The sequence below is a fragment of the Branchiostoma lanceolatum genome, chromosome 19, assembly GCF_035083965.1.
Source record: "Branchiostoma lanceolatum isolate klBraLanc5 chromosome 19, klBraLanc5.hap2, whole genome shotgun sequence".
NCBI classification, from domain to species: domain Eukaryota; kingdom Metazoa; phylum Chordata; class Leptocardii; order Amphioxiformes; family Branchiostomatidae; genus Branchiostoma; species Branchiostoma lanceolatum.
Genome location: NC_089740.1, coordinates 636,300 through 663,271, shown reverse-complemented (window position 1 = coordinate 663,271; position 26,972 = coordinate 636,300). Strand labels below are relative to the sequence as shown.

The following is a 26,972-nucleotide window of genomic DNA, read 5'->3' as shown; positions in this document are numbered from 1 at the left end:
ATTGGAAACGAGGTAAGTTTGAATTTGTTGTTTACATATCTTTTCCATCAATTTGCTTATTGCGGGTAGGAGACTGATAGGACGGCTGTTGGGTCCGTTCAGTGGAAGAGCTTTGTTCTTTATAAGAGGAATTATCTTGGCCTGTTTCCACATAGTAGGAAATGCTCCTTGTCTAAGTGAAGAATTAAAAATATGGCACAGGGATTCTGCTATATAGTCAGCTGAGATTCTCAGTAAAGTGTTGTCAATGTTGTCAATGTTGTCAAGTCCGGTGGATTTACTGACTGGGAGTGAGCAGAGTAACTTGTGGACGTGACTCACTGTTACATCTTGAAATGAAAAGGTACAGTTCTTAGATGCCATGATGTTGTCTATGATCGGTGCTGTTATACTGGCTATATCTATTTCGCCTCCATGCGTGAGACCCTCTACTTTATTTATGAAGTATTCGTTAAAGTGTTCAGCTATTTCCATTGGTTTTGTCAGTATCTGTCCATCTGTCTCTATGACAGTTGGAGTTCTACGTGTGTTTCTACCAAGAATATTGTTGTTTACAGCCCACAGCTGCTTAGTGTTCCCATCTTTACAATGTGATTCAATGCAGTCTTTGTAATAAGCTTTCTTCTCCTTTCTGTTCTCTCTGACCACTACGTTCCTCAATTTCTTATAGACCTCATAGTCAGATGCTAGCCCTGATGCCTGTGCTTCTTTTTTTGCATCGTCTCTCTGGTTCATCAGTTCTCGGAGGCCATCGTCTACCCACTGGGCTGGCGTTGCCCTCGCTGAACTTTTCCGGACCGGGGCATGCTGGTCGACCACTTGTGTGAACAACGACATGAAGCAGGATAAGGCATCATTTGCATCCTGTTCATTGCAGACTATGTGCCAAGGAACGAGTGTAATGTCGTGTAGGAATATTTGTGGCTCAAATCTCTTGTATGAGCGTTTCAAAATGATTGTGGGATGTCCCTTAGGAACTTTTGTTTTCCGCGTCGAGTGAATTAAGTTGTGATCAGTATAACCTAAAGGAACTGATTTTGTGTTAGTAAATCTATCAGACCTGTTTGAGAATATAAGATCTATACATGTTTTAGATGAGTTGACTATTCTAGTCGCTTGCTTAACAAGCTGTTGAAGGTCAAGAGCAGAGCATTCCAACTGAAGCCTATCACGCAAGGGGCACTGATTGTCTTTTCAGTTTACATTAAAGTCTCCTAACACTAGCACTTCTTGGTCATCGTGAGTAGCTTTGTCTAACATGTGAGTAATCTTGTGAAGATAATCAAGTCTTGCACTGGGTGGTCGGTAAATACACCCAACCAAGATTGATTTAACGTGTGGAAGGTGTATTTCAACCCAGATTGCTTCAATATCGGGGAACTCTAAATCAGGTTTGAGTTTATAGGGGATTGTGCTTTTTATGTACAGGCCTACGCCTCCACCCTTATCATTACGGTCCTTTCTTACAAAGATGTAGTTTGGGATACTTAGCATGTCATTACAATGACATGCTAAGTATGTCATTGTAATGACATGCTTATCCTCTTCCAGTTCATGTCAGGGGAGTGTCGTATCCAACACTGTGCCTACGGTATCCAGTTCTGTGCCCATTTGGAAGTACTGTCAATCACGGTGATTGGCGGGACAGTGATATAATTATTCACAGCCATGTTTCCAAATAAGGCTTAATTTCGCGAAAGTTTGAGTTTCGAGAGTTGCAGCTGCAGCCCCGCCATCTTTGTTTTTCGGGGTGCTGGGATCTGGAAGAATCAGAAATTGTCAGTCTGTAAAATACATTTCTAGCTTGTCTTGGATGATTTAGACTTGGAATTGAATCGTCACAAACAGACAGTGTCTTAGCACATTCTACAGCAGATTTTTTAAAGCTGGAAAAACTATCAATTTGTAAGACTGAAATGGTTAGGATAAGACAGTAGATTTATTGGTTCAAAATAAATTTGGTACATGTATATTCAAGACTGTAGAATTTACCCACTGGCAGGCACAGTCTATGATGCAACGTTGTATATTCAAGACTGTAGATTTACTCAGGCACAGCTTTATACAAGGCTGCTTATCCAGAACTGTGCCCAGGCACGGTCCTGGATAGTCCCTGTGTATCCCAGGCACGGTCCTGGATAGTCCCTGTGTATCCCAGGCACAGTCCTGGATAGTCCCTGTGTATCCCAGGCACGGTCCTGGATAGTCCCTGTGTATCCCAGGCACGGTCCTGGATAGTCCCTGTGTATCCCAGGCACGGTCCTGGATAGTCCCTGTGTATCCCAGGCACGGTCCTGGATAGTCCCTGTGTATCCCAGGCACAGTCCTGGATAGTCCCTGTGTATCCCAGGCACAGTCCTGGATAGTCCCTGTGTATCCCAGGCACAGTCCTGGATAGTCCCTGTGTATCCCAGGCACAGTTCTGGATACACCTGGTCTATCCAGGACTAAAGCATGGTGTTCAAAAAGAAGGGGTGATGCAACACAGGCTTCTGGGAAGGTTGAGGCGTAACGCACCAAAATGGCGGCGGTCGGATTTTGGAGCAATGACGTGATGCAGAACCCCGGGGACTGTGCGTTTATTCAGCAGTGTGCCGATTCATGGAAGGTGCGTATGGGCAGGGGATATAGTGGTGTTCCACTTAGCATGACATGTGTACTTCGTAAAATGCCTGTTGCCCTTCTTTCGCGTTTTCTATCTCGAGATACAGCATATTTTGTCCTTTGGAGGTGTTAAACAGAGTCCTAAATGATTATAGATATACTTAGCTTCAATTGAATTCGACGCTTTGTCACAGCTAGATAGACCCTACATACACAGAAAATTTGAAGTCAATCAGCCAAGCCGATCATGAGAAAATGACTAAACAAGTTGTCATTGTGTCCATCAGCCCCCCTCCCCACTTTGCTGGAGTGTGGTCATGTCAACATCTCCCAGAATGTGATCAACTAATGTAAATATTGCAGGAATCAGTAGTCAATATAACCCTCTTACTGACATGGGAATTTAATGTTGATATATGCAGGTAATGAAGAAATATACAGTTTGGAAGTTGACCTTGATTTGACCTCTAATGTTGTTGACAATCCATGCTTTTGATGACAAAATATACACTTTGGAAGTTGACCTACTTTTCAGGTGTTATATTATTGACACCTAGTCCCATTCCAAAATTCCCCGGAAATATAAAAATATGTCTGATTTTGGAAAAAATCTTAAAATCAGTAGTACTTATATCTATCCAACTTATGTAGGAATATGAAGTCAATCCATGATTTTGATGACAAAATATTGACTTTGGAACTTGACCTACTTTTCAGGTGTTACATTATTGACACCTAGCCCCATTCCAAAATTCCCCGGAATTATAAAAACATATCTGATTTTGAAAAAAGTTCTGAGAATCAGTAGTGCTTATATCTATCCAAATTATGTAGGAATATCAAGTCAATCCATGATTTTGATGACAAAATATACAGTTTGGAAGTTGACCTACTTTTCAGGTGTTATATCATTGACACCTAGTCTCATTCCAAAATTCCCCGGAATTATAAAAGCATGTTTGATTTTTGGAAAAGTAGTTGGAATCATTAGTACGTATATCCCTACAACTTATATGGGAATATGAAGTTAATGTATGATTTTGATGATGAAATATACAGTTTTGAAGTTGACCTTAAGTTGACCTCTATACTTGTTGACACCCACCCATATTAAAAAATTCCCTGGAATTATAAAAGCATGTCTGATTTTTGAAAAAGTAGTTAAAATCAATAGTACGTATATCCCTACAACTTATATGGGAATGTCATGTCAATCCATGATTTTGATGACAAAATATACACTTTGGAACTTGACCTAGTTTCCATTTGTTATGTTATTCATACCTAGTCCCATTCAAAAATTCACCGGAATTATAAAACCATGTCTGATTTTTGGAAAAGTAGTAAGAACCATTGGTACATATATCTTTCCAGCTTGCGATGAAATATCAAATCAATCCATGATCTGGATTAGAAAATAAAGACTTTGAAAGGACATGTAAATATGGGTGGCCAAATTATCATAAATGTGGTAACTTCAATATTCCCTAGGCAAGTATTGAATTGCTTTCTTTCCCCCAAACTAGTATAAGTCATTAGTACTCATCTTTCTTAATCATATACAGGATAATCAATCAACTATTATGCACTTGATCAAGAAATATAGACTACTGTATACATATATGTTACTTGGTGAGCCATATTGATATACAGATTGACAAGTGTGTTTGCTTCAATATCCCCCCAACAGGAAATAATATGCAATTTTCATGATTTCCTCCATGGCCAAAGTATTTTAGGTCATTAGTACTTGTATCTTCACTACAATCAGGGGAATATTACTATTAACTCAATGTTGTCTTTGATGATGAAATATACACTCTGAAAGTAATGGCATTATGCCATATTTGGTGGGTGTAGCATGTTGACTATAGTGTATTATGTAGCTCTGCTTAGAGGCTATTCCCTTTGCTATAAGCGAGTAAAGCATTTTTAAACAGTGAAGTACTAAGTATTGCTGATATAATGCAGATTTAATGAAATTGTCATCTAAAAAATGCCAAGCAATTTTCCTGCTCCCCTCACACATAGATATACTAGTACATGTGTCTGACAAATTTAAGTGATGTATGGTGACTGTTAATATTGAAGGGTCTAATACAAAGTATTCAAAGATCATCTATGTGTTATAGTGAGTGCCTTGTATCATTGGGCAGCAATATTGTTTTTTTTTCTTTTGAGGAGCAGGTTTAAATTATGTACTCGTAAACTTTGTAATGTGAAATATATTCTTTTCTTTCAGATGGTGTCTGCTGTGGAAGCAAGTTCAACTCAAGACTTCTTATATTGTGGGATATGATGATGCACCCTCTTTAATAGATTTTGTGATGTTGAGAATATTCTGGCTAATTATATGTTAAGATGTAAAGTTGTCCTATATACAATGTATTTTTATGAAAACATGTAAATGGGAAATTTTTGCAGTTGTTTTGATGTTCCTGTTTTTCACATTGACCTCTTCACTGCAGACTTAAAGCCACATAGAATATTCACCATTTTACAGAAAAACCCTGTATGGCAGTTTCAACTGCGAACACAGCTAAATAAATCTCAGCGAATATTTCCCCTTGTACTGTTCTGCATATAAAAAAGACCCCTTATGACTGTTACTTTAAGAACTTTGTGTTTTTTCTTCCTTCTTATAGTTAACTATGATAATTAACTAGTTGCTGAGTTAACCTTTATTTAAATGGAAAACAAAACTATTTATGATTATAGCCATTGATAAACTGTGTATATAGCACTAAAAAGCACTATTGTGGCCAGTGTATTTAAAAGTTATCTATTTGAAAGTCATTGATATTTTCAGTTGGTTGATTTTGTCTGAACTAAACTTGTATGTCTGGCATCAAGAATTCAATGTATAAGCATTTACCTGTAATAGAATGCCGTTTCAGTAAGTATAGTTGGAGTAATTTATGAATTATGTGCCAATTTTACAATAGAATGTATGGAATCAGCCACTGTAGATACATTTTCTGCAGAGCTGAAGGTACTTTTTTATGATAGTGCTGGTGTGTTTTGTCTGAATTTGTGCCAACCTTGTGCAGTGTTAAACGGCCAGCTAATGGCAATACTTTCAGGTGTTTTTCCTATTGTAGATTAACAAACACAAAAGTCTGTATCTGTTCTGCATCTGAGTTTGCCCTGACTATATGGTGAGGCAACAGTAACAACAATGCTTTAAGCATCTTTTTATAAATGTACAATTATCACGCTGAATACATGTAGTGTTATTGGACTAACACATAGTTTACCATGTCACCAATAAGCATGTCATTAATAAAAGCATCCAGTATATGTATAAGGAAAATTTGGCCAGTAGTGCTGTTCTTTGTATTTTTGGTTAACATGAAGGGAAAGATTATCAAGAGAGATGTTAAGGTTCAACAACAAAAAGTTACCTTGCATCTGAAACTTTGTTTTACTGTATAGCAAATTCAAGATGTTAATTAGTTTCTTTATTATTTCATTAGAATTGGCAGTGAATGTGATCTTAATTTCAACAAAGGTTTACCATACAGACAAACGACAAACAGTGTTTTTCTTCTTTTCTGACTTACTTTGAGACATTGACCTTATTCTTTTTCTGCACTTTGAATTAGATTTTGTTATGGAATAGTCATTTGACATAAGATCTATTATCTTATTTTGTAATTTTAACCTCCTTGGTACCAGAGAAGGTTAAATGGATTGATTTCTATACACTGTAGCATGAAAGCTCCAAAACCTATAGTTTATCATTCTGCAAGATCATTTATATTAGCAAAAAGGGCTATTCAGTAGCGTCCAACGTAGTATCCACCTAATAGTAACACAGAAGACTCCGGATTTCGACATAAGATCATGTTTACCGCTACCAAAAGCCTCCCCGATTTTAAATATACCGCGCGCACCACTTCCGGGTACCCGCCATCCATTGCGAAACCCCTGTGTTGAGCCTCGTTTTCGCGCAGCATTTCATTGCACCACCCGTGTTGATTGACACCATGACTAAAGCTAAAGCTACCCAGGCACAGTTCTGGACATATGGCGGCATTCCCAAGACCGTGCCCAGGCACAGTCCATCACATTAACAAACTAGAGTTCCATGACCTCATACCTTCGCAGACTGATCTTAGCCTTTTAGAGTGGCATATCATAGATGTTTACCATTCATTACGCAAATAATGACCTCATTTGCATAAATTATGTCAGTTGATCATCTTCTCTACCCAAAATAACACAAGCTGTTCAAAGTATGGAAGTCTTATCTTAGCAAAGAAGGCTATGGTGGCATTTCCTCATAAATTATGTAAATGATGCCCTCATTTGCATGATTTATGTCCGATAATGTCCAATTTACTTTACTTTACTTAATACTACAAAAATCCCTATCATTTACCACTATGAAATTAAAAAGTAATATAGTATTTTATTTATGCAAATTAGGTCTTCATTTGTATAAGTGCCATTGATAGCTATTCCTTTTATTCTCAGTTATACATACATTGTACACATGTATTACATGTTTGACACACCAAATGCCATGGCGATCAGTCTTTTTCAAAGTTTGAAACAAAATCAAATTCTGCAGTTCCAAAAAAGCTGCTATGTGGCCCCAAACTGTGACTTACTTTCCCTTTCAAGAGCTATCTACCACTCAAAAATCATGATAATAGCATGCATAAATGTGCAATCATTATGGAAAGCTGAAAACTTGAATACTCCTGTTGTTGTTTGTCATGTAAGCCCCTCTCTTGACCCCAGAGTTTTTGCATTTTACAAGTTATCTGTATTTTTTTCCGCCCTGTCTCTCCAAATTTTGTTCTGAAAAAATTTGAAAATCAACAAATTAAATTGATGTGGCCTAAAGCTAACAAAAAAGCAATGCTGTGTAGGCTTGAGACATGGGGTTCATTGAAATGCAAACCAAGGACACCATCATGACAGCAAGGAGGTTAAGCAAAATTGATCCAACAAATACTACCCCACCCTAAAACTTGAGTAAAATACTGTTTTTGGCATCTGTCTATGTGCATTGTGATTCTGTACTTACAAATAGAGCATGATTGTGCAATGAAGTGGGAAGGTACTACCTGTCATCAAGGAGGTTAAAATGACAGGTAGTACCTTCCCACTTCATTGCACATGCTCTATTTGTAAATGCAGAAACACATGCACATACTAGACAGATGCCAAAAACAGTATTTTACTCAAGTTTTAGGGTGGGGTAGTATTTATTGGATCAATTTTGCTTTTCCCCCTCATACATTGTACATCGTACTGAGTGGAGGAGAGGGTAATAAGACATATACTGTACTGGAAAACTTAAAATGTAATCTGAAGTTATAGAGTCACATGTACATGTATGTGTATTGGGCTCAACAAAAGAGACAATTTATGACAATGTGCTATCAAACATGTATTTATATATGAACAAGCTTGGTATAGGTGGTAAGTTTCTTCAAACTATCAAAGACATGTACTCTAAAACTACAAATTGTGTCAAACATAGTCATGGTCTCACTGAATCATATGTTACGCATAGCGGTGTCAAACAAGGTTGTAATTTAAGCCCAACGTTATTCAACTTATTTATTAGTGATATTACAACCATCTTTGACAATGAATGTGAACCACCAATTATGCATGATAAGTAACGTTGGGTAACATTCGTGGGGTACTTGAATTCGGGATTTTTCGAAAACGGGGTATTTAGGGATATGTGCTAGATGCAACATCAGTAATACCGCTAGAAATGCAAACTTGACAGACTAACGCATTCAGAACACTGTCTGAAAAGCTTCGAAAACCATGCATTAGAAGTTGGCGACGTCAAAAACTCTCCGTCCCTTATTGACAGAGTCTGGGGGCTTCGTGGGAGACTCACACTGCACGGTTGTTCGCTGGTTTATAAGACAAATGTCACATCTCCTGCCTGCTAAACACAATTATTTACAAGACAACTTATTACAATCTCTTTTGCTAACCTGCAACTGGATTCTAAGTGTGATCAATCATCAAAACTCCTCTTTGTTGCTACAACCTACGGCACGTGTATTTTCCCGCCGCCATATTGTTACCCAGAATCATGTCGTCAAGCAGACGACAAAAGGTTTGTGAGGAACACTTTTTTGTCTAAATGTTGCGTGTGATAGTGGACTGAAGACGATATTTTCCTCAAAGTTTGCTCCTAACACAACAAGGAACACATGGACATAGTAGTATAACCATTGCTACGGCATCCAGCTAACTTTCCATGAATAATGTACACGTTGCCATGACGGTGGGGATCGACTTTGAGTGACGTTCTACCGACTCAACAAACGGGATGTAATCGAATGCCTGATGTGTGCGGTACGGCCGTTTTTTCGTGTATTTTTTTCACTTGGACACGTCTATATCCATAGCACTCTCCTCAAGCCAAGGATGGAACGAATAGCTGCTGTATAAAATGTGATTAGCGGTAAGATATTCAAGACGAATCTTCTCTCCCGAATTAATGTGCACCCCTGTCCGACAGCACCGTCATTGTGCGTGCGGCGGACGGTAGTTTCAAATTGAAATATTATGGTGTCAGCACGACTAGAGACAAAATCTACCATATGTATGATTAGTGCAAAGATAGTACATGATACTGACAGAATAATAGAAAAAAAGGATGGTTTATTGTTCTGCTAGATTGATTTCAGTCAACCATTATCGGAAAAATCCCGAATTTATGTTACCCAACGTTACATTCCCTGTTTATTATACGCAGATGACTTAGTTATTTTTTCCGAGTCTAAGCAAGGGTTACAAACTTCTTTGAATAAGCTAGAAAACTATAATACATGGAGACTGAATGTAAACCTTAGGAAAACAAAAGTTGTTGTTTTCTCTAAAGGTGGTCGTCTTCCAAAACACTGTTTGTTTACATACCAGAAAAACCCTGTTGAATTAGTTACATCCTATTGTTACTTACTAATAGGTATCATTGTCAACTCTGCTGGCACATTCAAGGCGAATCACAAACACCTCTACCGGAAAGGTCTAAAAGCTTTGTTCGGCATCAACCAATCTCTAGACAATGCTGACGCCCCAATTTCTGTGAGAAACAAACTTTTTGATGCGTGCCTTAAACCCATTATTCTCTACGGCTCTGAAATATGGGGTTCATCCAAAAGTTCAAATTCCTGTCCAATTGAATCAGTCCATTTAAAATTCTGCAAACAATCATTACGTGTACCTAGGTCTGCTTGCAGCCTAGCTGCAAGGGCGGAATTAGGAAGATACAAGTGGATGCTTCGCTAAACGCCGTCAAATATTTCCTTAGACTTCGCCAGAATGTGTCAGCCGACAGTTTTCAAGCAGATGCTTTCTGCTGTCAGTTAGATCTAGACAAATCTGGTGTGAAATGTTGGGCGACAGGAATACGTAAGTCTTTAGAGGAGAGCGGGTTTGCTTTCTTATGGCACCTACCAATTTCATATAATTCAAATATGTTACAAATTGTTAGTTCCATTGTCCAGCGGATAAAAGACATTTACTTCCAAACGTTTCTGAAAGAAATACATAACGACAACAAAGGTGGGGCTTCCAAAAATAAGGTAAGATCATATAGATTATTCAAAACTACTTATAATGAAGAAAAATATCAAATATATCAAATAAAATATCTAAAATATCAAGTAATTCAAATATGAGGGTCAGGAATGCAGTCACAAGACTAAGAATCAGCTGCCACAAACTACATATTGAAACGGAAAGACATACCCGCACTCCTCTAGAACAACGATTATGTAAACATTGTACTTTGAATAGAGTAGAAGACGAATGTCATAAACTTGTATAAACTTGTAGAAAACCTATTTCCCTACTTCACACATTTAAGTACTGTTCAAAAATTCATATTTCTAATGCGACTAGACAAACCTCCCATTGAAGAACATGTCTGTTCTTTTATATCTACTATAACCGAAAAGCGAGGAGAAGTAGAATTTATTTAATGATAGTCATATTCTTTTGTATCCCCTAACTGTACTTGTATTATCTTTTGTTGTGACCTGTACTTAGCCAAGTGTGGCAGAAATGTGCAATAAAGGTCTTCATTCATAAATAAGCAATGACAATATTCGTATTCATGTATCCTGACACTGACATTTTAATAGCATGTATTATGTACCATAAATTTAAGAAGGAACCTTTTGGATTATATTCGTGGCAAAAAGGCCACATCAATGTCATTTCTTGTTTCTCAGACTTGCCCACTTGCCAAACAAAGAAAAAAAAAAACCAAAAACACAATGGGCATATGCCAACACAACAAATGCACAACTTGGTGTCAGAATCTCTGTTTACCCAGCTGGTAAGGGTTTGTCATAATGTCTTCCATTGTGAATGATATGTGTCTAAGATGTACTTGGGGTGTACCACAGGCCTAAATTCTTTCTTATCTCTGAAAATGTCTGAGAACCAAGATATCAAATTGGTGTGGCCTTAAGAAAAACTGGGTTTAAAACCTAATGTTGGGACAACCAATGAAATTAAGGCTTTCTTTCAGAAAATAAGTGTGCCTGTCATATTAGTGATAACATATTCACGAGATCATTTCTATAAAATGATAATTTTACAGTTTTTCAGCCCCTTTCTTGCATGTCTTCTTTGGTTTACTTTATGTTCCCTCCAGGACAGACAGTTTCCACTTGGAGTCCTTCAGCTTAGCCGTTGGAGGGACAGCAACAACTGTTGACACAAGGTACATGTAAGATGTTTACATTGTATACTTGACTGTAATAAATGTTGTACAACCTGTGTGAAGAAATGTAAGATTTGTACATGGCTACTCATAATCTTCATATCGTATGTCAATATTTCTAATTTCATTTTCCTGCTCTGAAATCCTCCGCTGGCACTACCAAAGATGATCATGTACAATGCCATACATGAGGAACACGTATTCTGCTCTCCATATATACATTTGTAAAATGGTCCTACGGATACAAACTGCTGTCTTACCATTATATTACAACATGGTTGATGAAGCATGATAAGGGGAAACCTTTATGACATTGTGCTGACCTATCAGCAAAACAATCATGCTTTTAAAATACAGCTTTTATCTGCCATCATACGTGTATGATTGCAGGGACTATAGGGTTAGGGGAGTAAAGTCAGGGATAGGATTAAGGTTAGGGCGTACAACAGTATATACAAGACATGTGTGCATGTACGGCACTAGAGTTAGGGGGTGTATGTTGTACATACATTTATGTCATGCCTGGGCCACAAAATCGTCGATACGGTGTTCCGCATCATGTGATAATATAACGTATCACACGGGGTTCTACTTTTATCACACGGGCTTCCATAGAAAATTAAGAATGCATTTCGGGCGCGCCGAGTGTGCCGCTGTCGAAAAGTTGAATACCGGATTCAGTCGTTGGAATTGCGGCTGTTACAATTTCTTGTTCAAGGACACCAACTTTTCTCAACTTCTGGTGGATTTCGGATTGAATTGCGTGTTTTTCTTGGGTGGGTATGACTTGTTGTATTCTGCATCACCCTCGGTCCCTTTGGCCGATACGGCCCACGGTTCGGCCGGTACCTCGAGCGATAAGGAATACATTGTGTTGTATTCTATTCTATATGTGCGGCACTGCAGAAGTATATCATTACCTGCATCTACTGGCTGTGGTCCAGCATTCATGGATGAAAGGATGCTGTTGACGGTTGAGTGTGGGCCAAGGGTCTATAGTAAGTAAGAATATAAAAAAGTGACTGATAAGCATGATGGAATACATTAAAATTACTGATTTACTATAATTATAGGCGTTGACTTTGATTCACAACAGCCACTGCATGTAAGTTATCTGAAAACTTTAAGCATTATATTCCTACAGCTAACAAAATGTCATTAGATGTAGAAGTCAGCCTTGGGACTGACATGCTTTGGCTTCAGTTGCTCAAGTGCAATGTGTATATAGACCACACCAATTCATTTCCTTGGTTCTCTAAAGGTCTAAGGTGAAAAGTAGACTGTGTCCATCTGGGGAACTGACATTGGATCTCACCTTCATCTACTGCTGATATATTTGTCTCAAATTCGAATACGCCGCCCCCTTGTTGCATTACAGCACACACACTGAAACAGTTCACCGCTCTAGAGCAAGTACAGAAACAAGCTTGCAAAATGATCCTTGGGCACTATGACAACTTGTCGTTCTCAGATACCTTAAAAACCTTAAAGCAGCTCGACCTCTAACGCCTGTCAACCCAAAGACAGGACTTGTACACTGACTTTGCAACTAGTGTCGGCTTTCGGATAACTTCGGTATCCGCCCAGCCGCTATCACCCGCTCGTGATCTGCCCAGTCGATTTTGCCGATATCAGATCACTGGTTTTTCGCCAATATTCCGGTATATATTCGATATATATACAGTACAAACACTCCCTCCGAGGCCTACAACCTATGCCTGGACCAGCGCAAAGCGCAAAACATGCCACACCAATTTAATTTCTTGGTTAACAGATTTTTTTTTAAATTTTAGGCCACACCAATTTATTTTCTTGGTTAACGGATTCGCCGCTTCCTTTTTTGCTGAATAAAAATAGAAATAAAAACAGCAGACTGAAAATCACCTTACCGCCATATGACCGGCCACAAATTGGGAACATTCTCCTCAAAATCGGCAAAGCAGCAGAACAATACTTGGTTCATTGTAGCACTACCACATGTGAAAATATTGTATGGGTTTTGTTTCACATTTGGTGTGTGTTTTTAGTCCCAAAACAGCTAAGAAAAGACAGAAATTTGCTGAACTAAAAATTGGTGGCCACTGATCATGACAAAATTTTGGCCCTTTTATTTTAGAATGCTCACTATACTCAGACATGCGCAGACCCCTTGTAAGTTCCATACAACTTGATACAACTCGACAAGAAATATGCACATCTTACAAATAACGACTTCTTCACATGTTTTATGTCTTCTAGAAACTACGATATGATTGAAAAACTGTGTGAATTTGTGTACACATGTTTCAAGAAGAGAGAAGAGACTCTGTAGGTTTAGATGGAATATAGCACAATGTCCCTTTTCATTTACTTCATGTTAGCTAAATGCATTTAGCCCATGTTGGGCATGAATATGCAATAAATCTTTAAGTTCATTGTCATTGTCATTATATCCTAACATTACATGTGGGTTAGCTTTTTATTTCTGTATATGTGATAGGGATGAACCTGTCCTTTGCCTTATATGTGCTTACATACCCAGGAGCAGATAATGAATATTAAGCAAAAGCCAGCAAAATGAATATATCAGAAACATAAAGTATGTGTTTTCAAAATAGTATTGGCTTTAAGATTTTTCCTGCCTCTTTGTGTTTGTAGATATTAAGAACATAAAGAAGTAAACCTGAAGTTGCAGGAAATGGCCTCCACTTGTACTTGAAACAGCCAAAATGCTAAAGCTTCCTCCTTCAATGCCTTTTTTTTTCTCGCCCCCCCCCCCCGCACACTCCATTATATTTCTAGAAAAATCCGTTAACCAAGAAATTAAATTGGTGTGGCCTTAGCAAAAAAATCATAAAAACAGAAGGCTGGGGTAAAAAATTTGTACCTGACCATGTTCACACCCTGAAACTGTGTGCACTAAAGTACAGACTTTCCTCTGAGATTCTGTTTTCATGTTGATTTTGGAATTTGACAGTTTTTAAAAAAATCTGATAACCAAGAAATTAAATTGGTATGGCCTTATGCACAGTTAAAAAAAACACAATCACGAAACATGAAGATTAATGGGTCATCACATGCACACACTCCTTTACAAAAAGGACTGCACATTTGCTTAGAAGTTAGAACACATGTTGGGATGAGGACTACATGTATTGCCATTAGATACAATAATATCAATCCAGTTCCAATTTGACCCAGACATTACAGAAACTGATGCATCAAACATTTTTTGGACAGATGAAAGTGTGAAGCAGTCGTTAGTGTGCGTGACCTACCATCTGTGTCTGTGCACAGCCACTAGCAGTCTGCCAGATCTCTGCTGTACAACTGTCCATCAGACTCAGGGTAGCATCCAGGCAGGACTGGATCATCCCAGCCTCTGAGTCAAGCCCAAACAGTACCAACATTTTCAGCAAATGGTGGACATCATCTGAAAAGGAATGAATGAATGAATGGTTTACCGTCAAAAATAGACAAAAACACTACATATGTGTGCATGCCATGTACGTATAACCTCATGCAGGCCACGCCAATTTATTGGTTGCTTCTCGGAATAGCCTGTCCTTCATAGACATTACTTACTGCACATTCTGAATGACTGCAGAGGTTACACCACACCAATTGATTTCCTTTGGCTTGCAATTGGGATTAAGAGTACCGTTGAAGAAATTCATGGGTCACTGCGTGGCCGTTCTACTACACACTACTTGACGATTCTGGCACACAAGCTTCTGGAAACAGCAGACAAATGTAGCCACGTGTCGACACTAGTCCTTACGGATTTTACACGGGCCTTTGACTCAGTCCATCACCTCACTGCCATCAACAAACTGATTGAGCTTGGAGTCCTTCCATCGGTCATACCTTGGATCATCAGTTTTCTCTCGGAACGACGACAGCGAGTCAAATACCAAGGTGAAGTGTCAGAATGACAAACACTAACGTGCGGAGTGCCACAGGGTACAAAGCTAGGGCCGTTGGTCTTTCTAGTCCTTGTTAATGACGCGGTTCCTGTCGACAACCTGACAGCAGATACCTTCAAGTATGTCAACGACTTGTCGTTATTAGAACCAGGACATGTTCTCAGTGTGCCCACCATCCAAGATGACATCGACGGCTTAGCCAGATGGACCAATGACAACCGTATGACTTTGAACTCGTCCAAATGTAAAGTGCTTCAGTCTGTTTCATGAAGCATCCACCACCCCCAACTGTCATCACAGTGGGTCCCACTCAGCTGGAGGTTGTGGAATATGCGCGCATTCTGGGCATCACACTACAGAGCAACCTTAAGTGGACCAAGCACGTCGAAATGATTGTTGGGAAGGGCAGCAAACGTCTCTATATGTTAAGAACATTATCCAAGCATGGCCTTACTACCGATGACCTTGTACTTGTTTACATTGGCTTCGTGCATCTTATTAGAATATGGTATCTTATTAGGTATTAGAATATGCATGCCAAGTGTGGCATCCGGGATTGACTGTGGCTGAATCTAAGTCAATAGAGACAGTGCAGAAGAGGACGTGTAAGATCATGTAGATCAAGATCATCCTGTAGTTCATCCTGAGACAGAACTACACCTGCTACAGCTCAGTCCTGACAGAACTCTCCCTTACGCCACTGGCCCAAAGACGACTAGAACTATGCAGAAGTTATGCTCGCTCCCTCCTGAGATCCCCGATCTTCAGAGACTGGCTCCCACCGTGCCGCGAGGCGATCTCTGGCAGAAAGACTCAGTCATGCAACCGGTTACAGACTTTAAAAGCAAATACAACTAGGTTCACTAAGAGCCCCATTTACTACAAGGTAACCCTGCTAGTAAGAGAATTTGATATTAAGATTTTAAATCAGAAGAATTTTGTAATTTCGATGGTAACAATGTAATGTTTTTATGTATATGTAAATTTGATTATTGATAATTGTAAACAAGCCTGTTAATTCAGCCTCAGGGCTGCTATGAGGCCTGTAACTGTTTGTCTACTGAACTGAATAAACCTGACATCATGTCATCACGTGTAATAACAGTTACAAGAATATTCCTCAAACAGTGACTTAAAAAAAAGTAGCGCAATACGCACCTCCAAATTTTCTACGTCTTCTGTACGTCTTGTTCACAGAGTGACCTAGTCTCGCGAGAACACGAGACTAGGCCGAGGCCGGGGGAGGCAGGAAGATCTTCACAAGTCTCGGCCTAGTCTTGTGTTCTCGCGAGACTAGGTCACTCCGTGAACAAGACGTACAGAAGACGTCAAAAATTTGGAGGTGCGTATTTCGCTACCTTTCTTTTTAAGTCACTGTTTGAGGAATATTCTTGTAACTTTTTAAAGTAAAAATTAAACAAGAAAACGGGGCAGGGAAGAAACGTAAATCTGCCTATACGCAGTATGTAACAAAGAGTTATCATTTTTCCCAAGGACTCTGTTTTCATGTACACTTGTTCAACCAGTTTATTTTTTAAATCCAAAAACTTTTTGGTGTGTACTTAACAAAGATATGTCACAGTGAGAAAAGTAGGAGTCTGAATCCAAACATCACGAAACTACTAACGTTACGTACATGTACATAACCACTTCCCCTCCACTAAAAAAAACACTCATAATGATTCTTCTGTTGATGAAGGTTAAACATCCTGGTAATAAGATATGGCAAAAATAGTTCCTCAAGCAACTGGATAAAATTTTAGAACAGAAAGATCTGGTAGAACTAGGTTTTATATATCGGAACTCTGAATAGATATGTTGATGAAGTGAAGACAATTTCAGATGGTTCAATAGAATAGTAAGTTAAGACAAGGTTGTATGCTAATGAATCAATTAGCTCCTGTTGTTTTAGGAGCTAATGTTCTAAATGGAGCTTAAACTGTAAACGCCAACACAATAAATTGGACTTACCCAAATTTTCGACTGAACAGCTACAGTCTTTTTCAAGGAATGAACCATCCACTGCTTCTGTGACGTCACGTTATGCAGATGAGACATGTGACTCGGTGAGCAGTGGATCATATATTGCAGAAAGTCTATGGCGTCTCTGTTGAGGGATGGTTGTAACGCCCGGATGTAAATGGACCTCTTACAAAAAAGTCTGATTCTGTATCCGGGATCTTAACTTTGTCCAGTGAAACGGAGTGGCCTGGCGATTCTAAGTGTATGTGTTGAGATACTTCAGAAGTGGTTGAGCTCGGACGTTTGTGTTCGTTGAAGCGGGTCTTGAGTGAACGTTCAGTCTCTCCAATGTAAGTTTCTTTGCACTGGCCTCTAATGTTTTGAACTTGACACGGAATGAAATACACCACTCCACTCTTGTCCTCCCTGGGTGTCTTGTCTTTGGGCGACTAAGGCATTTTGAAGTGTTCTGGTTGATTTGAAACATGTCTTAATCCCATGTGATGTGAAGATGCGTCTAAGACCTTCAGACACCCCTTTCATGTATGGCAAAACAACGAAGCCCCTGTTGGATCCCTTGTTGTTCTGGGTCTTTTTGGAATTACTGAATCTTTCTGCAACATATGATCCACTGCTCACCGAGTCACGTGTCTTATCTGCATAACGTGATGTCACAGAAGCAGTGGATGCTTCATTCTTTGACAAAGACTGCAGCTGTTCAGTCGAAAATTTGGGTAAGTCCAATTTATTGTGTTGGTGTTTACAGTTTAAACTCCATTCAGAATAACTTCTACCAAGTGACACAGATGAACTTTCAAGTGAGGAGCTAATGTTGTTCGTCTTGGGTTAAGACAAGGTTGTATGCTAATGAACCAATTAGCTCCTGTTGTTTTAGGGGCTAATGTTGTTCGTCTTCAACAAAGCTCAGCCGCTACGCCACGTACTGAATAGAACGCTTTTCGAATCAAATTCATTTTCCAATGTATCCCTCCGCGGTCCATAGAATCGCCGACTCAAATTTCCCGGGCCGCTTTCGCGCCGCCGATGAAATTTCATCCGACTTTGACAGCTGATTTCATGACGACATCCGGCCTCTTGGACACCATGGCGGTAAGTGATGGACGTGTTTACTGTGTGCTCTCCATTCAATCCATTTTTTTGCGGTTTTACAAGGATTTTAACTAGTTTGATGAACAAATTTGGTACATAGTCAAATTAGCAAAATGGCAGCCCAGTAAAGGGTTAAGATTTCGGCGATTTTCAGATTGGGGGCATTTGCATTTCGCCCTCGATTCTGTTGTCAATTGATAGTGCGTCAGGACTGTTTAACCTTCGTCTATATCCCATGTGAAAATCCTGTTGGTTTGAAATCTGGGTATGTTTAAAATTTCATGTCTACTCAGGTCCCTTTTTTGAGCGATTTTCGTAGTTCGTAGTGTTCGTAGTGCGAGTTCTATGATGTTTTTACTGCTCAGTACCGTGTGGCAGATGTGATTTATCGCTGGTATTTCTTGTAAACATGACAGCTATCGAGGATCTAACCTTTATGATTCGCTGTAAAATGTCGACATAACGTGACAAATATTCTGATTCTGAGTTTTACTGTGTGCTGGGATAAATTTTGATTGAAAACAGCCGAGAATTTAGCTGTGAAAGATAACGTTATAATATCGTTCAATGTGTTAACATGGCCTGGTCGGGACCATATTTTCCCGCCAATACATGTCTGACGTTGTCAGGTAAAGAAAAACAAACTTGCATAACAACGTAGGTTCATGGTTGGTAGTATGATCAGGTTTGCAACATGAACGCAGGTGGCTTACACATGTAGCAAATTTTTTCCAAAAAATATTTTCGCCCATACTTTAAATTGCAAAAAACAGCAATAAAATGAGGAAATACATGCTATACTGTATACATTGCAAAAAAATATTTGAGAGTGAGACAACATCAATAAGGTAACATTATGTGTCCTTAATCTAGAAAAAATGATGCATTGATGTATCTCATTTTTTGTTTCAGATCATCCTGGCGTTCAGTGACTCTATTGGTAAATATCTGTCTAATCATGCTACCTTCTCTCCTGACATTTTATTTTCCCTTAATGCGCACCCTGGAGCTTCAGTATATGATTTGACTTCTGATATTTCACGTCATCCTTTTGTTGAGCCGGATGTGGTGTTCGTGCATGTGGGGACCAACAATCTCCCCATGTACCGTCCACTCAGCCGGACTCTTGATGATTTCAGTTCTCTTATTTCTGTTACCAAGTCCCGCTTCCCGTCAGCCTCTGTTGTCATCTCTAGCGTCCTGCCTATAGGTTTGACTATGAGGTCTATGACAGGAGGCGCCTTGAGTTGAACTCTCATTTGCTTAGCCTGTGTTCAAGCCAGGGTGTGTTTTTCCTTGACAATGGTATCCGGGCTGACCGGGCTATGTTTTCAGTTGATGGTTTGCATTTGAGTAGAGCTGGTAATTTGAGTTTTGCTCGGTATCTCTCAGCCCGTTTGAACTTCTACTTGCAGCTGCACCGTCGCAGCTGTGAGCGTGAGGACCGCTATGTGTTCAGGGATGAGGAGTGGCCAGGGTTGGAGGCAGATGGAGGAAGGAGAAGGGCTCATCCAGGAGTGGAACTGAAGTCAGGGAAGTACCGGGGACAGGGAGAGTGGTCTAGGGTAGTGCGAGGAGCACCTAGGGGGACCCCTGGGAAGGTAGAGGGGGTTAATGCAGGGAAGGGTCCTTTCAGGGCCAGGGAGGTTCCAATATATGTAGAAACTATTCAAATGCTTCTTAATGAATTTGAACATGATAAACAGAGTGATGAAGATGATGCATTCTATGTTAGTGCCAAGTGGCTATTAGTTGGACTCTTAAGTGATCTGGGAAACTTTTTATTAATTCACAAAAGTTCAAGTAAATGCAACAGATTAAGTGTACTGTTATACTATAAAGACTGTGATTTGATTGAATCTCTTCATTTGGCTCTATCTACTGCAAGGTTAGATATTTACAGGCATGATCTTGAGTTAAAGTCCATTCAGTCTAATGTTGCTTCCATGTTCACAGATGTAAATAAAGACACAATTAATTCTACTCTTCTATCTTCTTTGATGTATATGAATAGTTTGATTCATAAAGAATCCTCCAAATTCATTGATAAGTTTGTTCAGAGTGAAATCTCCATGCATGAAATTGATCTGTTGCAAATTTCAAAAGAAATCAATCCTGTTGTATGGAACTTTATTGTTGTGCTTACTATGCAAAAGTCTGAAATTCCTATGTCTGATTTTGAATCATTTGACATGAATGAACATTATTTATCATTTCTTAAGGATAATTCCAGTCATAGTTCTTCCAAGTTTTTGAGACGCCTTTTTACTACTTTTCTTATCTTATTTATTGTCTCTGAGGGTCAGTGTAGTTATCCTTTCCATATGATTAATTCAGAATTGATTCATTCTTATAGTCAGTCTACTGATCTAATGCAATTGTTAAATCGTCTTGGTGTTTGTTGTTCCACTGATTCTCATAATAGATTTATTGCTCGTATGTTAAATCAGTTGAAATTGGAGGATAATTATTTCAATTTGACAGAAGGTTCCTTTACTGTAGCTTCCATAGACAATATAAATAGTGGTAGCCCCCATGCAGCTGTGACAGGTAGTCCCCGTGGGTGGAATGGTACTTCTATTCAAGCCGTCCAACCCAAACCTAAAACTCTTCTTGTTTCTAGGCCAAATTCAACATCTGTATGTTCTAGTGAAGATATCTCTGTAGACATAGACAATGTTGCTGAAAATGATGAGCCTGTTTCAAAAAAGATTAGATTAGTTTCAAAGTTTAGGCAAAGAAAAAGATCTCAAAAGGAAATTGATAGTACATGTATTTTATCCCTTACACCCCCATCTTGTGTTCAGTCTATAATCCCATCTACCCCCAGTTCACTCACCTTAGAACAGTTTAGCATATCTGAGAAAGAAATTAAAGCATCACATTCATTTAACTCTGAAGTTTTATTTTATCAGCTTGAAAGATGTATATCAGATTTAGAAGATTGTTCTCCTAAGTTACCTGGTTTGAAGTGTAAATTATTTTTAGAAAGGGACCCTGTCACAGAAAAATCTAATATTGCATACTTGTCAATAATGAATGAAAATGCTGACTGTAAAGAAACAATTTTAAAAGCTCTTAATTTCCTTTACAATTCATTTAATGTTGGACGTGATGTTGAATACTTAGTTGTTGTTGGGGACGCGAAAACCTTTGACCACCTTCTTAAATTGAAACAGGAGTATGGCCCCGCTTTAAGTTGGTTAATTCTATTTCCAGGTGATTGGCATACTTTGAAAAATTATCAGCATGCATTAATGAAAGTTTATTGGGAGGGAGGATTGAAACAGGTAGCCTCGGGTAGAATAAAAGGACAGACATTACTTTCAGTTGGCTTGTGTAAGAATTTTAAACGTACTCATAAATTTTTGGTTCAAGTATGGGAGGCCTTCTATAGATGCCAGATTGAAACTTTTCTTGAACATAGGAGGAACTGTACAGATCATTGTTCTTCAAGATGTTCTTTTTCAGCAGACACTATTATTGATAAGGTAAGAGTATTTTTAGAGTCTGAACCACACTTTGGTGACACAGATTTTAGTAGAGAAAACTTTGTTAGAAGACAAGAATTATTGAAAATTGACTTAGAAGGTATAGAGGATGATTTTGCTGCGTTCTGTTCTAGTGCATGTGCTCGTGATGAAGTATTTTTGTTTTGGCATAGATTTGTTCATGATGATTTTATGGCATACATTTCTCTTTACATAGCGATTAGATCAGGTAATTGGGATTTGTGTTTGTATGCATACAAGAAGATGGCACCTGTTTTTCATGCATTTGACCATATCATATATTCTAGAATTATTCCCCTGCATCTTTTTGATATGATGTCTTGTCCGGATCATATACTTAAATATTTCCAAGAGGGGGGATTTGTCACCAGTATAAATTCTGTTAACTATTCAAGTGTAGCTTTAGATGAGAGTCATGAAATGTTAATAAACCGCGACACTAAACAACTTATAACAGGTCCAAACAAGTTTGTTATTGAAGATCTTGTTATGTATTTACCATATCGAGCTAAATTGATTAAACAAGTTAAAGAACAGATTCTGGTCAAGTCCAATAATAGAACCCAAACTGATCTTAGTCCTTCTATTATTGAGCAGGAGAGGCAAAATATTACGTTGATGAAGGTTAGACATCCAGGTAATAAGATACGCCAAAAATAATTACTCAAGCAACTGGATAAGATTTTGAAACAGTCAGACGTTTCAGACAGTATCCACTGTCTTTCGTCAGTGACTAACGATAGGACTGAGAACACCAGCTTTATACCAAAACTCAGAATACATATACTCAGAATACATATACAGAATAGTGCAGACTTCGTCCAAAAAATCAAAGACATCACTGTAGCGGAAGATGAAATCATCACTTCATATGATGTGTGCTCGCTTTTCACTTGCATACCCCCTAAGGAGGCAGTATCGGTAGTTAGGGAAGCCTTGGAGGCCGACGACACACTTGCAGACAGAACCAAACTCTCCGTGGACCACATATGTGAACTGCTAGACCTCTGCCTAGGGTGCACTTATTTCACTTACAAACAACAGTTTTTCCAGCAAGTGCACGGCTGTGCTATGGGGTCACCGGTATCGCCCATTGTTGTGAACCTGTATATGGAGAAGTTTGAGAACAAAGCCCTCAGTACTTTCAATGGCCCTCCCCCAGCAAACTGGTTTCGCTATGTAGACGACACTTGGTGTAGGCTAAAGAAGAGAGTAGCTGATGACTTCTTTGACCATATTAACCAGGTAGATGACAACATCAAGTTCACACAGGAGTCGTGTCAAAACAACATGCTCCCCTTCTTAGACACCAAAACCATCATAGAGAAGGATGGCAACCTTCAGTTCGAAGTGTACAGGAAACCGACCCACACTGATCAATATCTGGCCTTTGATTCCCATCACCCCTTGGAACACAAACTAGCAGTGATTAAAACTCTCTTCCATCGAGCAGACAATGTCATTACCTCAGACGAAGCAAAAACAGAAGAACAAAGACATCTCCGTGTGGCTCTAGCCAAGTGTGGCTACCAAAATTGGACCTTCAACAAGGCCCTCAAACCTTCTGACCAGTCTAAGAAAACACTCAAGTGCAGACCATTGACCAACAGAAACAAGGTCAACATTACCATTCCCTACGTCCAAGGAGTATCGGAAAAACTCAGACGTATTTTCCAAAACTTCAACATTGCCACTAACTTCAAACCTCACTCAACTCTCAGGCAGAAACTAGTCCATCCAAAAGACAGGCCTGAAAAAGGCATCAAAGCCAATGTCATCTACAAACTGAAATGTGAGGAACCGAACTGCAATAACATGTACATTGGGGAGACAAGTCGACCACTAAAAGAAAGGTACAAGGAACATTGCAGAAAGAGCGCTAACCGCTACTCCTCTGCCATTTACCACCATCTAAAACACAACCAGGGACACTCATTCAATTTCGAATCCACGGACATCCTAGATCGTGAAGAACGCTGGTTCGAACGGGGAATTAGAGAAGCAATATATGAGAGGATGTACAACCCCGCCCTCAACAGGAAAGGCGGTCTACGCGTTCAACTTTCAGGCACCTGGGATAATGCACTGCCCACCACCCCCCACCCCCGGACAAGCAACATTTAGTTACTGTACTAGAACAACAGTAGCTAATTGAACTATTGGCATAACTTTGTCTTGAATTAATCTTCTTTTTGAAGACTACTTCAAGACATCCTAAAGAGGCAAAATATTGTTTATTATGCTAACAAAGTTGTAGAAGCCCACATTTTTTCTGTTCCTGTGCAAGATAGACGCCTGGCCCAACCCTTCACAGGAGCTTCTATTTCTGATATTCAAAGGGAGGACTTGCTTAAGTTTAGGGAAATAGGTACAGCCTCATTAGACACTTTCATTAGTTTCAGGATACTTAACAAGCCAAGTAATAAAGCACCTCAAAGACGGAAGTCTTTAAGAACTTTTTCTCAAATAAAGATGACTAAGTCTAGGATTTCAAAAAGTGAAAAGGACAAAAAGTTAGTTTTAGAATGTTATCGTAGAGCTGTTTCCTGGTCACAAAGTCAAAATCAACCCTTATCTGAAATTGCCCACCTGTTAGATTTGCCCCAGCTAGGTCAGTTTCTGGAGCTGCCTCGTGCTTTATGTGATGCTGATGGTGTTCCCCACAAGGGAGCTAAATCAGACACTACTTCTTTTTTCCAATCTAAATACCCTACTGCTTTTACCAAAATGTACCCCTACCAATTTTTCCCCCCAGTGTTCTGTTTTAGAAGGCATGTTTTTGATTAATACAGCCCCATTAAGTCAGCATAGAACTTTTCTCGAGTATTCACATTTTCTGTTTCTAAAATGGGTTTTGCCTTTACTCCAGTCAGGTTGTAATGAAGTCCACATTGTTTTTGATGATCCACACAGAAATGGCCTTAGTCCAAAAGATATTGAAAGAAGTAGAAGAGACTCGGTTTTAGAAAGTGACACTTTGGCACCACTTGATTCAGTTTCTGATGATACATTTACCCCAAAAGACTGGAGAAAATTTATTTCATTGCGTCCAAACAAGCGTCTATTATGTTCTTATTTGTGTAGTTCTTTACTTTCAGTATGTAGACCTTTTTTGAGGCAGCTACAGAAAGTTTTCACAGCTGGGGCATTTATAGATGATAAAAGAGACATGTGTTTTGTTTCCTCTGTAGATGGCATCTCTCCATATCCAGACTGTAGGTCCAATCACGAGGAAAGTGACACTCGTGTTTGGCTGCATGCTGCTTCAAGCAGATACGAAAACATAATGATAATTCACCTGATACGGACACGTATCATGTAGGCCTTCCCCTTGTAAGGCAGATGGGTAAAAGAATTGTGATTTTGCAAAAAGCTGAACCAGGAAATTGGCAATGTCTGGATGTGAATGAGTTGGTATCTTGCTTGTACAAGGACCCTGATCTTGCCTCCCTTTCTAGAAATCTACTACCCCACATATTACAGTCATTGTTTATTACCACAGGGTGTGATTATGTTTCCTTCTTTGTTGGTCTTGGTAAGGTATCATTTATGAAAACTTTCTTTCAGTATTCAGAGTTCATTTCTGGTGGAAGCTCTGTCCAAACTAGTGGTTCTCTTTCTTGTGCAGAAAAAAATTCAGGGTTCTTGGCTTTTGTTCGTTTAGTTGGTAGTGTTTACTTTCAAAAACATCGTTCAGCTTTTCTTAAATACTCATCTCCAGCTGAACTGTTCAGAGAAAAAATGAGGGGGGACACAAATTTGAGTATTCATGAAAATTGGTTACAATATATTAGAGGTGCCTTATTTGAAAGAATTGAGTTTGAGTATAATAGTTTACCTTCATTTCAGTCCCTTTGGTTTCATTGGTTACGTTCTTGTTGGGTTTACCTCACCTGGGCTCAGGCTTTAGAGCAAGATTTTTCCTCTGTATTATTAGATAGGTATGGTTGGGAAATAGAAAACGGTAATGTAATGATTATTTGGGATTCCAAAGAAAACATAGAAAAGGTTCAGAAGACAGTTGATTTCTTAACCAGGGGGTGTAAATGTAGAAGTGGGTGCTCCAGTAAAAAGGTGTAAGTGTGTCAAGAAAGGACAGGTATGTAGTCCGGGATGTAGGTGTTTGGACTGTTTGAATTCTATTCGCAGTGAAGTTCAGGTAGGTCACGACAATGCAGAATCAGATTCAGATACTAGCAGTAGTAGTGATGATCAGGACTATATTGGTATTATTGATGACTTTTATTGTGGTAGTCTATCTTTATTAGAGGATATTTCAGATTCAGAATTTTCTGATGTAGACTAAGGGTAATAATTAGTGAAGTAGGTCTGTCCAATAGGTATAGGTGAGGGGAAGCTGGACTTTTCTGTACCATTTTCACCCCCTTTCTCTCCCTCTCTCCTTTTTTCCAAGGACCTCCTTCCTGCTAGGTTTAGCCATACCATCGCCCCCCCTAGGTAGCTAGAGGCGCCTGACCCCTGTAAAGGTCGGACATACTGACGTCAACAAGGGGTACATCACACAGATCCCCGAGTTGACGGGAAAGGCGTAACCCCGCACTTTGGTACGGGTGTAGGTTGGAGGTTCTGACTCATCTTCCTTATTCCAGCAGTCCCTCATCTGTGGGTTATGATATATATATATAATATGATATAAATCTGTATATAATTTTTTATATAATATAATGTAATATGATAATTTGATATATAAATCTTAACATGATATTATAATGATGATGCTGAATGGATGGTGAATGAGTGTGAGTGTTTTATACTTATGTGATATGGATAATCAATGAACAGTAAGTATGACAAATAGAAATTAACACGCTTTCTGTTTTGCATTAGGTGGAGTTCGACCCCAGATCAGCTGAGGACATGCTTCTTGCAGCTCATTGTCCATACCTTTCATTTTTTGATTGGCAATATATCTTGATTGGGATAATGAGTGATGTAATTCAGATATGATAACATGCCTTGAATCATTGTTAATGCTGAATTTTATATGATGCTCAAATTTTCATAAAATAATATGAAATTTTATCTGTTTTATACAGGTGATGTTCTGCTGTGGATGCTCATCAGACAGCTGTTTTAGTTAATCATATCTTTCGGCATGATTGGAATTTTATTACTTGACATTGGAATTATATCATTCTG

The 26,972-nt window shown here is 39.0% G+C and overlaps 2 protein-coding genes, 1 long non-coding RNA gene and 1 pseudogene across 4 annotated transcripts in view; 3 read left to right on the top strand and 1 right to left on the bottom strand.

The window, feature by feature from the left end:
* The first annotated feature begins 2,095 nt into the window (after positions 1-2,095).
* Positions 2,096-6,167, top strand: LOC136426051 (uncharacterized). Its single transcript, XR_010754142.1, has 2 exons — positions 2,096-2,608; positions 4,847-6,167. It is a non-coding gene; the product is annotated as an uncharacterized lncRNA (long non-coding RNA).
* Positions 6,168-7,057: 890 nt separating this feature from the next.
* Positions 7,058-26,972, bottom strand: part of LOC136426046 (elongator complex protein 1-like) — a 193,058-nt gene continuing 173,143 nt past the window's right edge. For both annotated transcript variants that reach the window (XM_066414980.1, XM_066414981.1), the window contains exons 36-38: positions 14,581-14,735; positions 12,244-12,316; positions 7,058-11,310 (exon numbers count right to left, since the gene is read on the bottom strand). In XM_066414980.1, coding sequence (XP_066271077.1) covers positions 11,240-11,310; positions 12,244-12,316; positions 14,581-14,735 — 299 coding nt within the window. In that variant the 3' untranslated portion in view covers positions 7,058-11,239. The remainder of the gene's footprint in view (positions 11,311-12,243; positions 12,317-14,580; positions 14,736-26,972) is intronic.
* On the top strand, positions 19,175-23,218 carry LOC136426047 (uncharacterized). Its single transcript, XM_066414982.1, has 2 exons — positions 19,175-19,240; positions 19,716-23,218. Exons 1-2 carry the CDS (start codon positions 19,190-19,192, stop codon positions 22,470-22,472), a joined length of 2,808 nt encoding a protein of 935 aa, XP_066271079.1. The 5' UTR covers positions 19,175-19,189; the 3' UTR covers positions 22,473-23,218.
* On the top strand, positions 25,066-26,966 carry LOC136426049 (uncharacterized; annotated as a pseudogene).

What these genes read in the sequence shown, in the direction of transcription:
- LOC136426047 (XM_066414982.1), top strand. Translation starts at nt 19,190, where the DNA reads ATGTATCTCATTTTTTGTTTCAGATCATCCTGGCGTTCAGTGACTCTA. An exon ending in GGCGTTCAGTGACTCTATTG is followed by an intron (nt 19,241 to 19,715) that starts GTAAATATCTGT and finishes TTCTACTTGCAG; the next exon opens with CTGCACCGTCGCAGCTGTGA.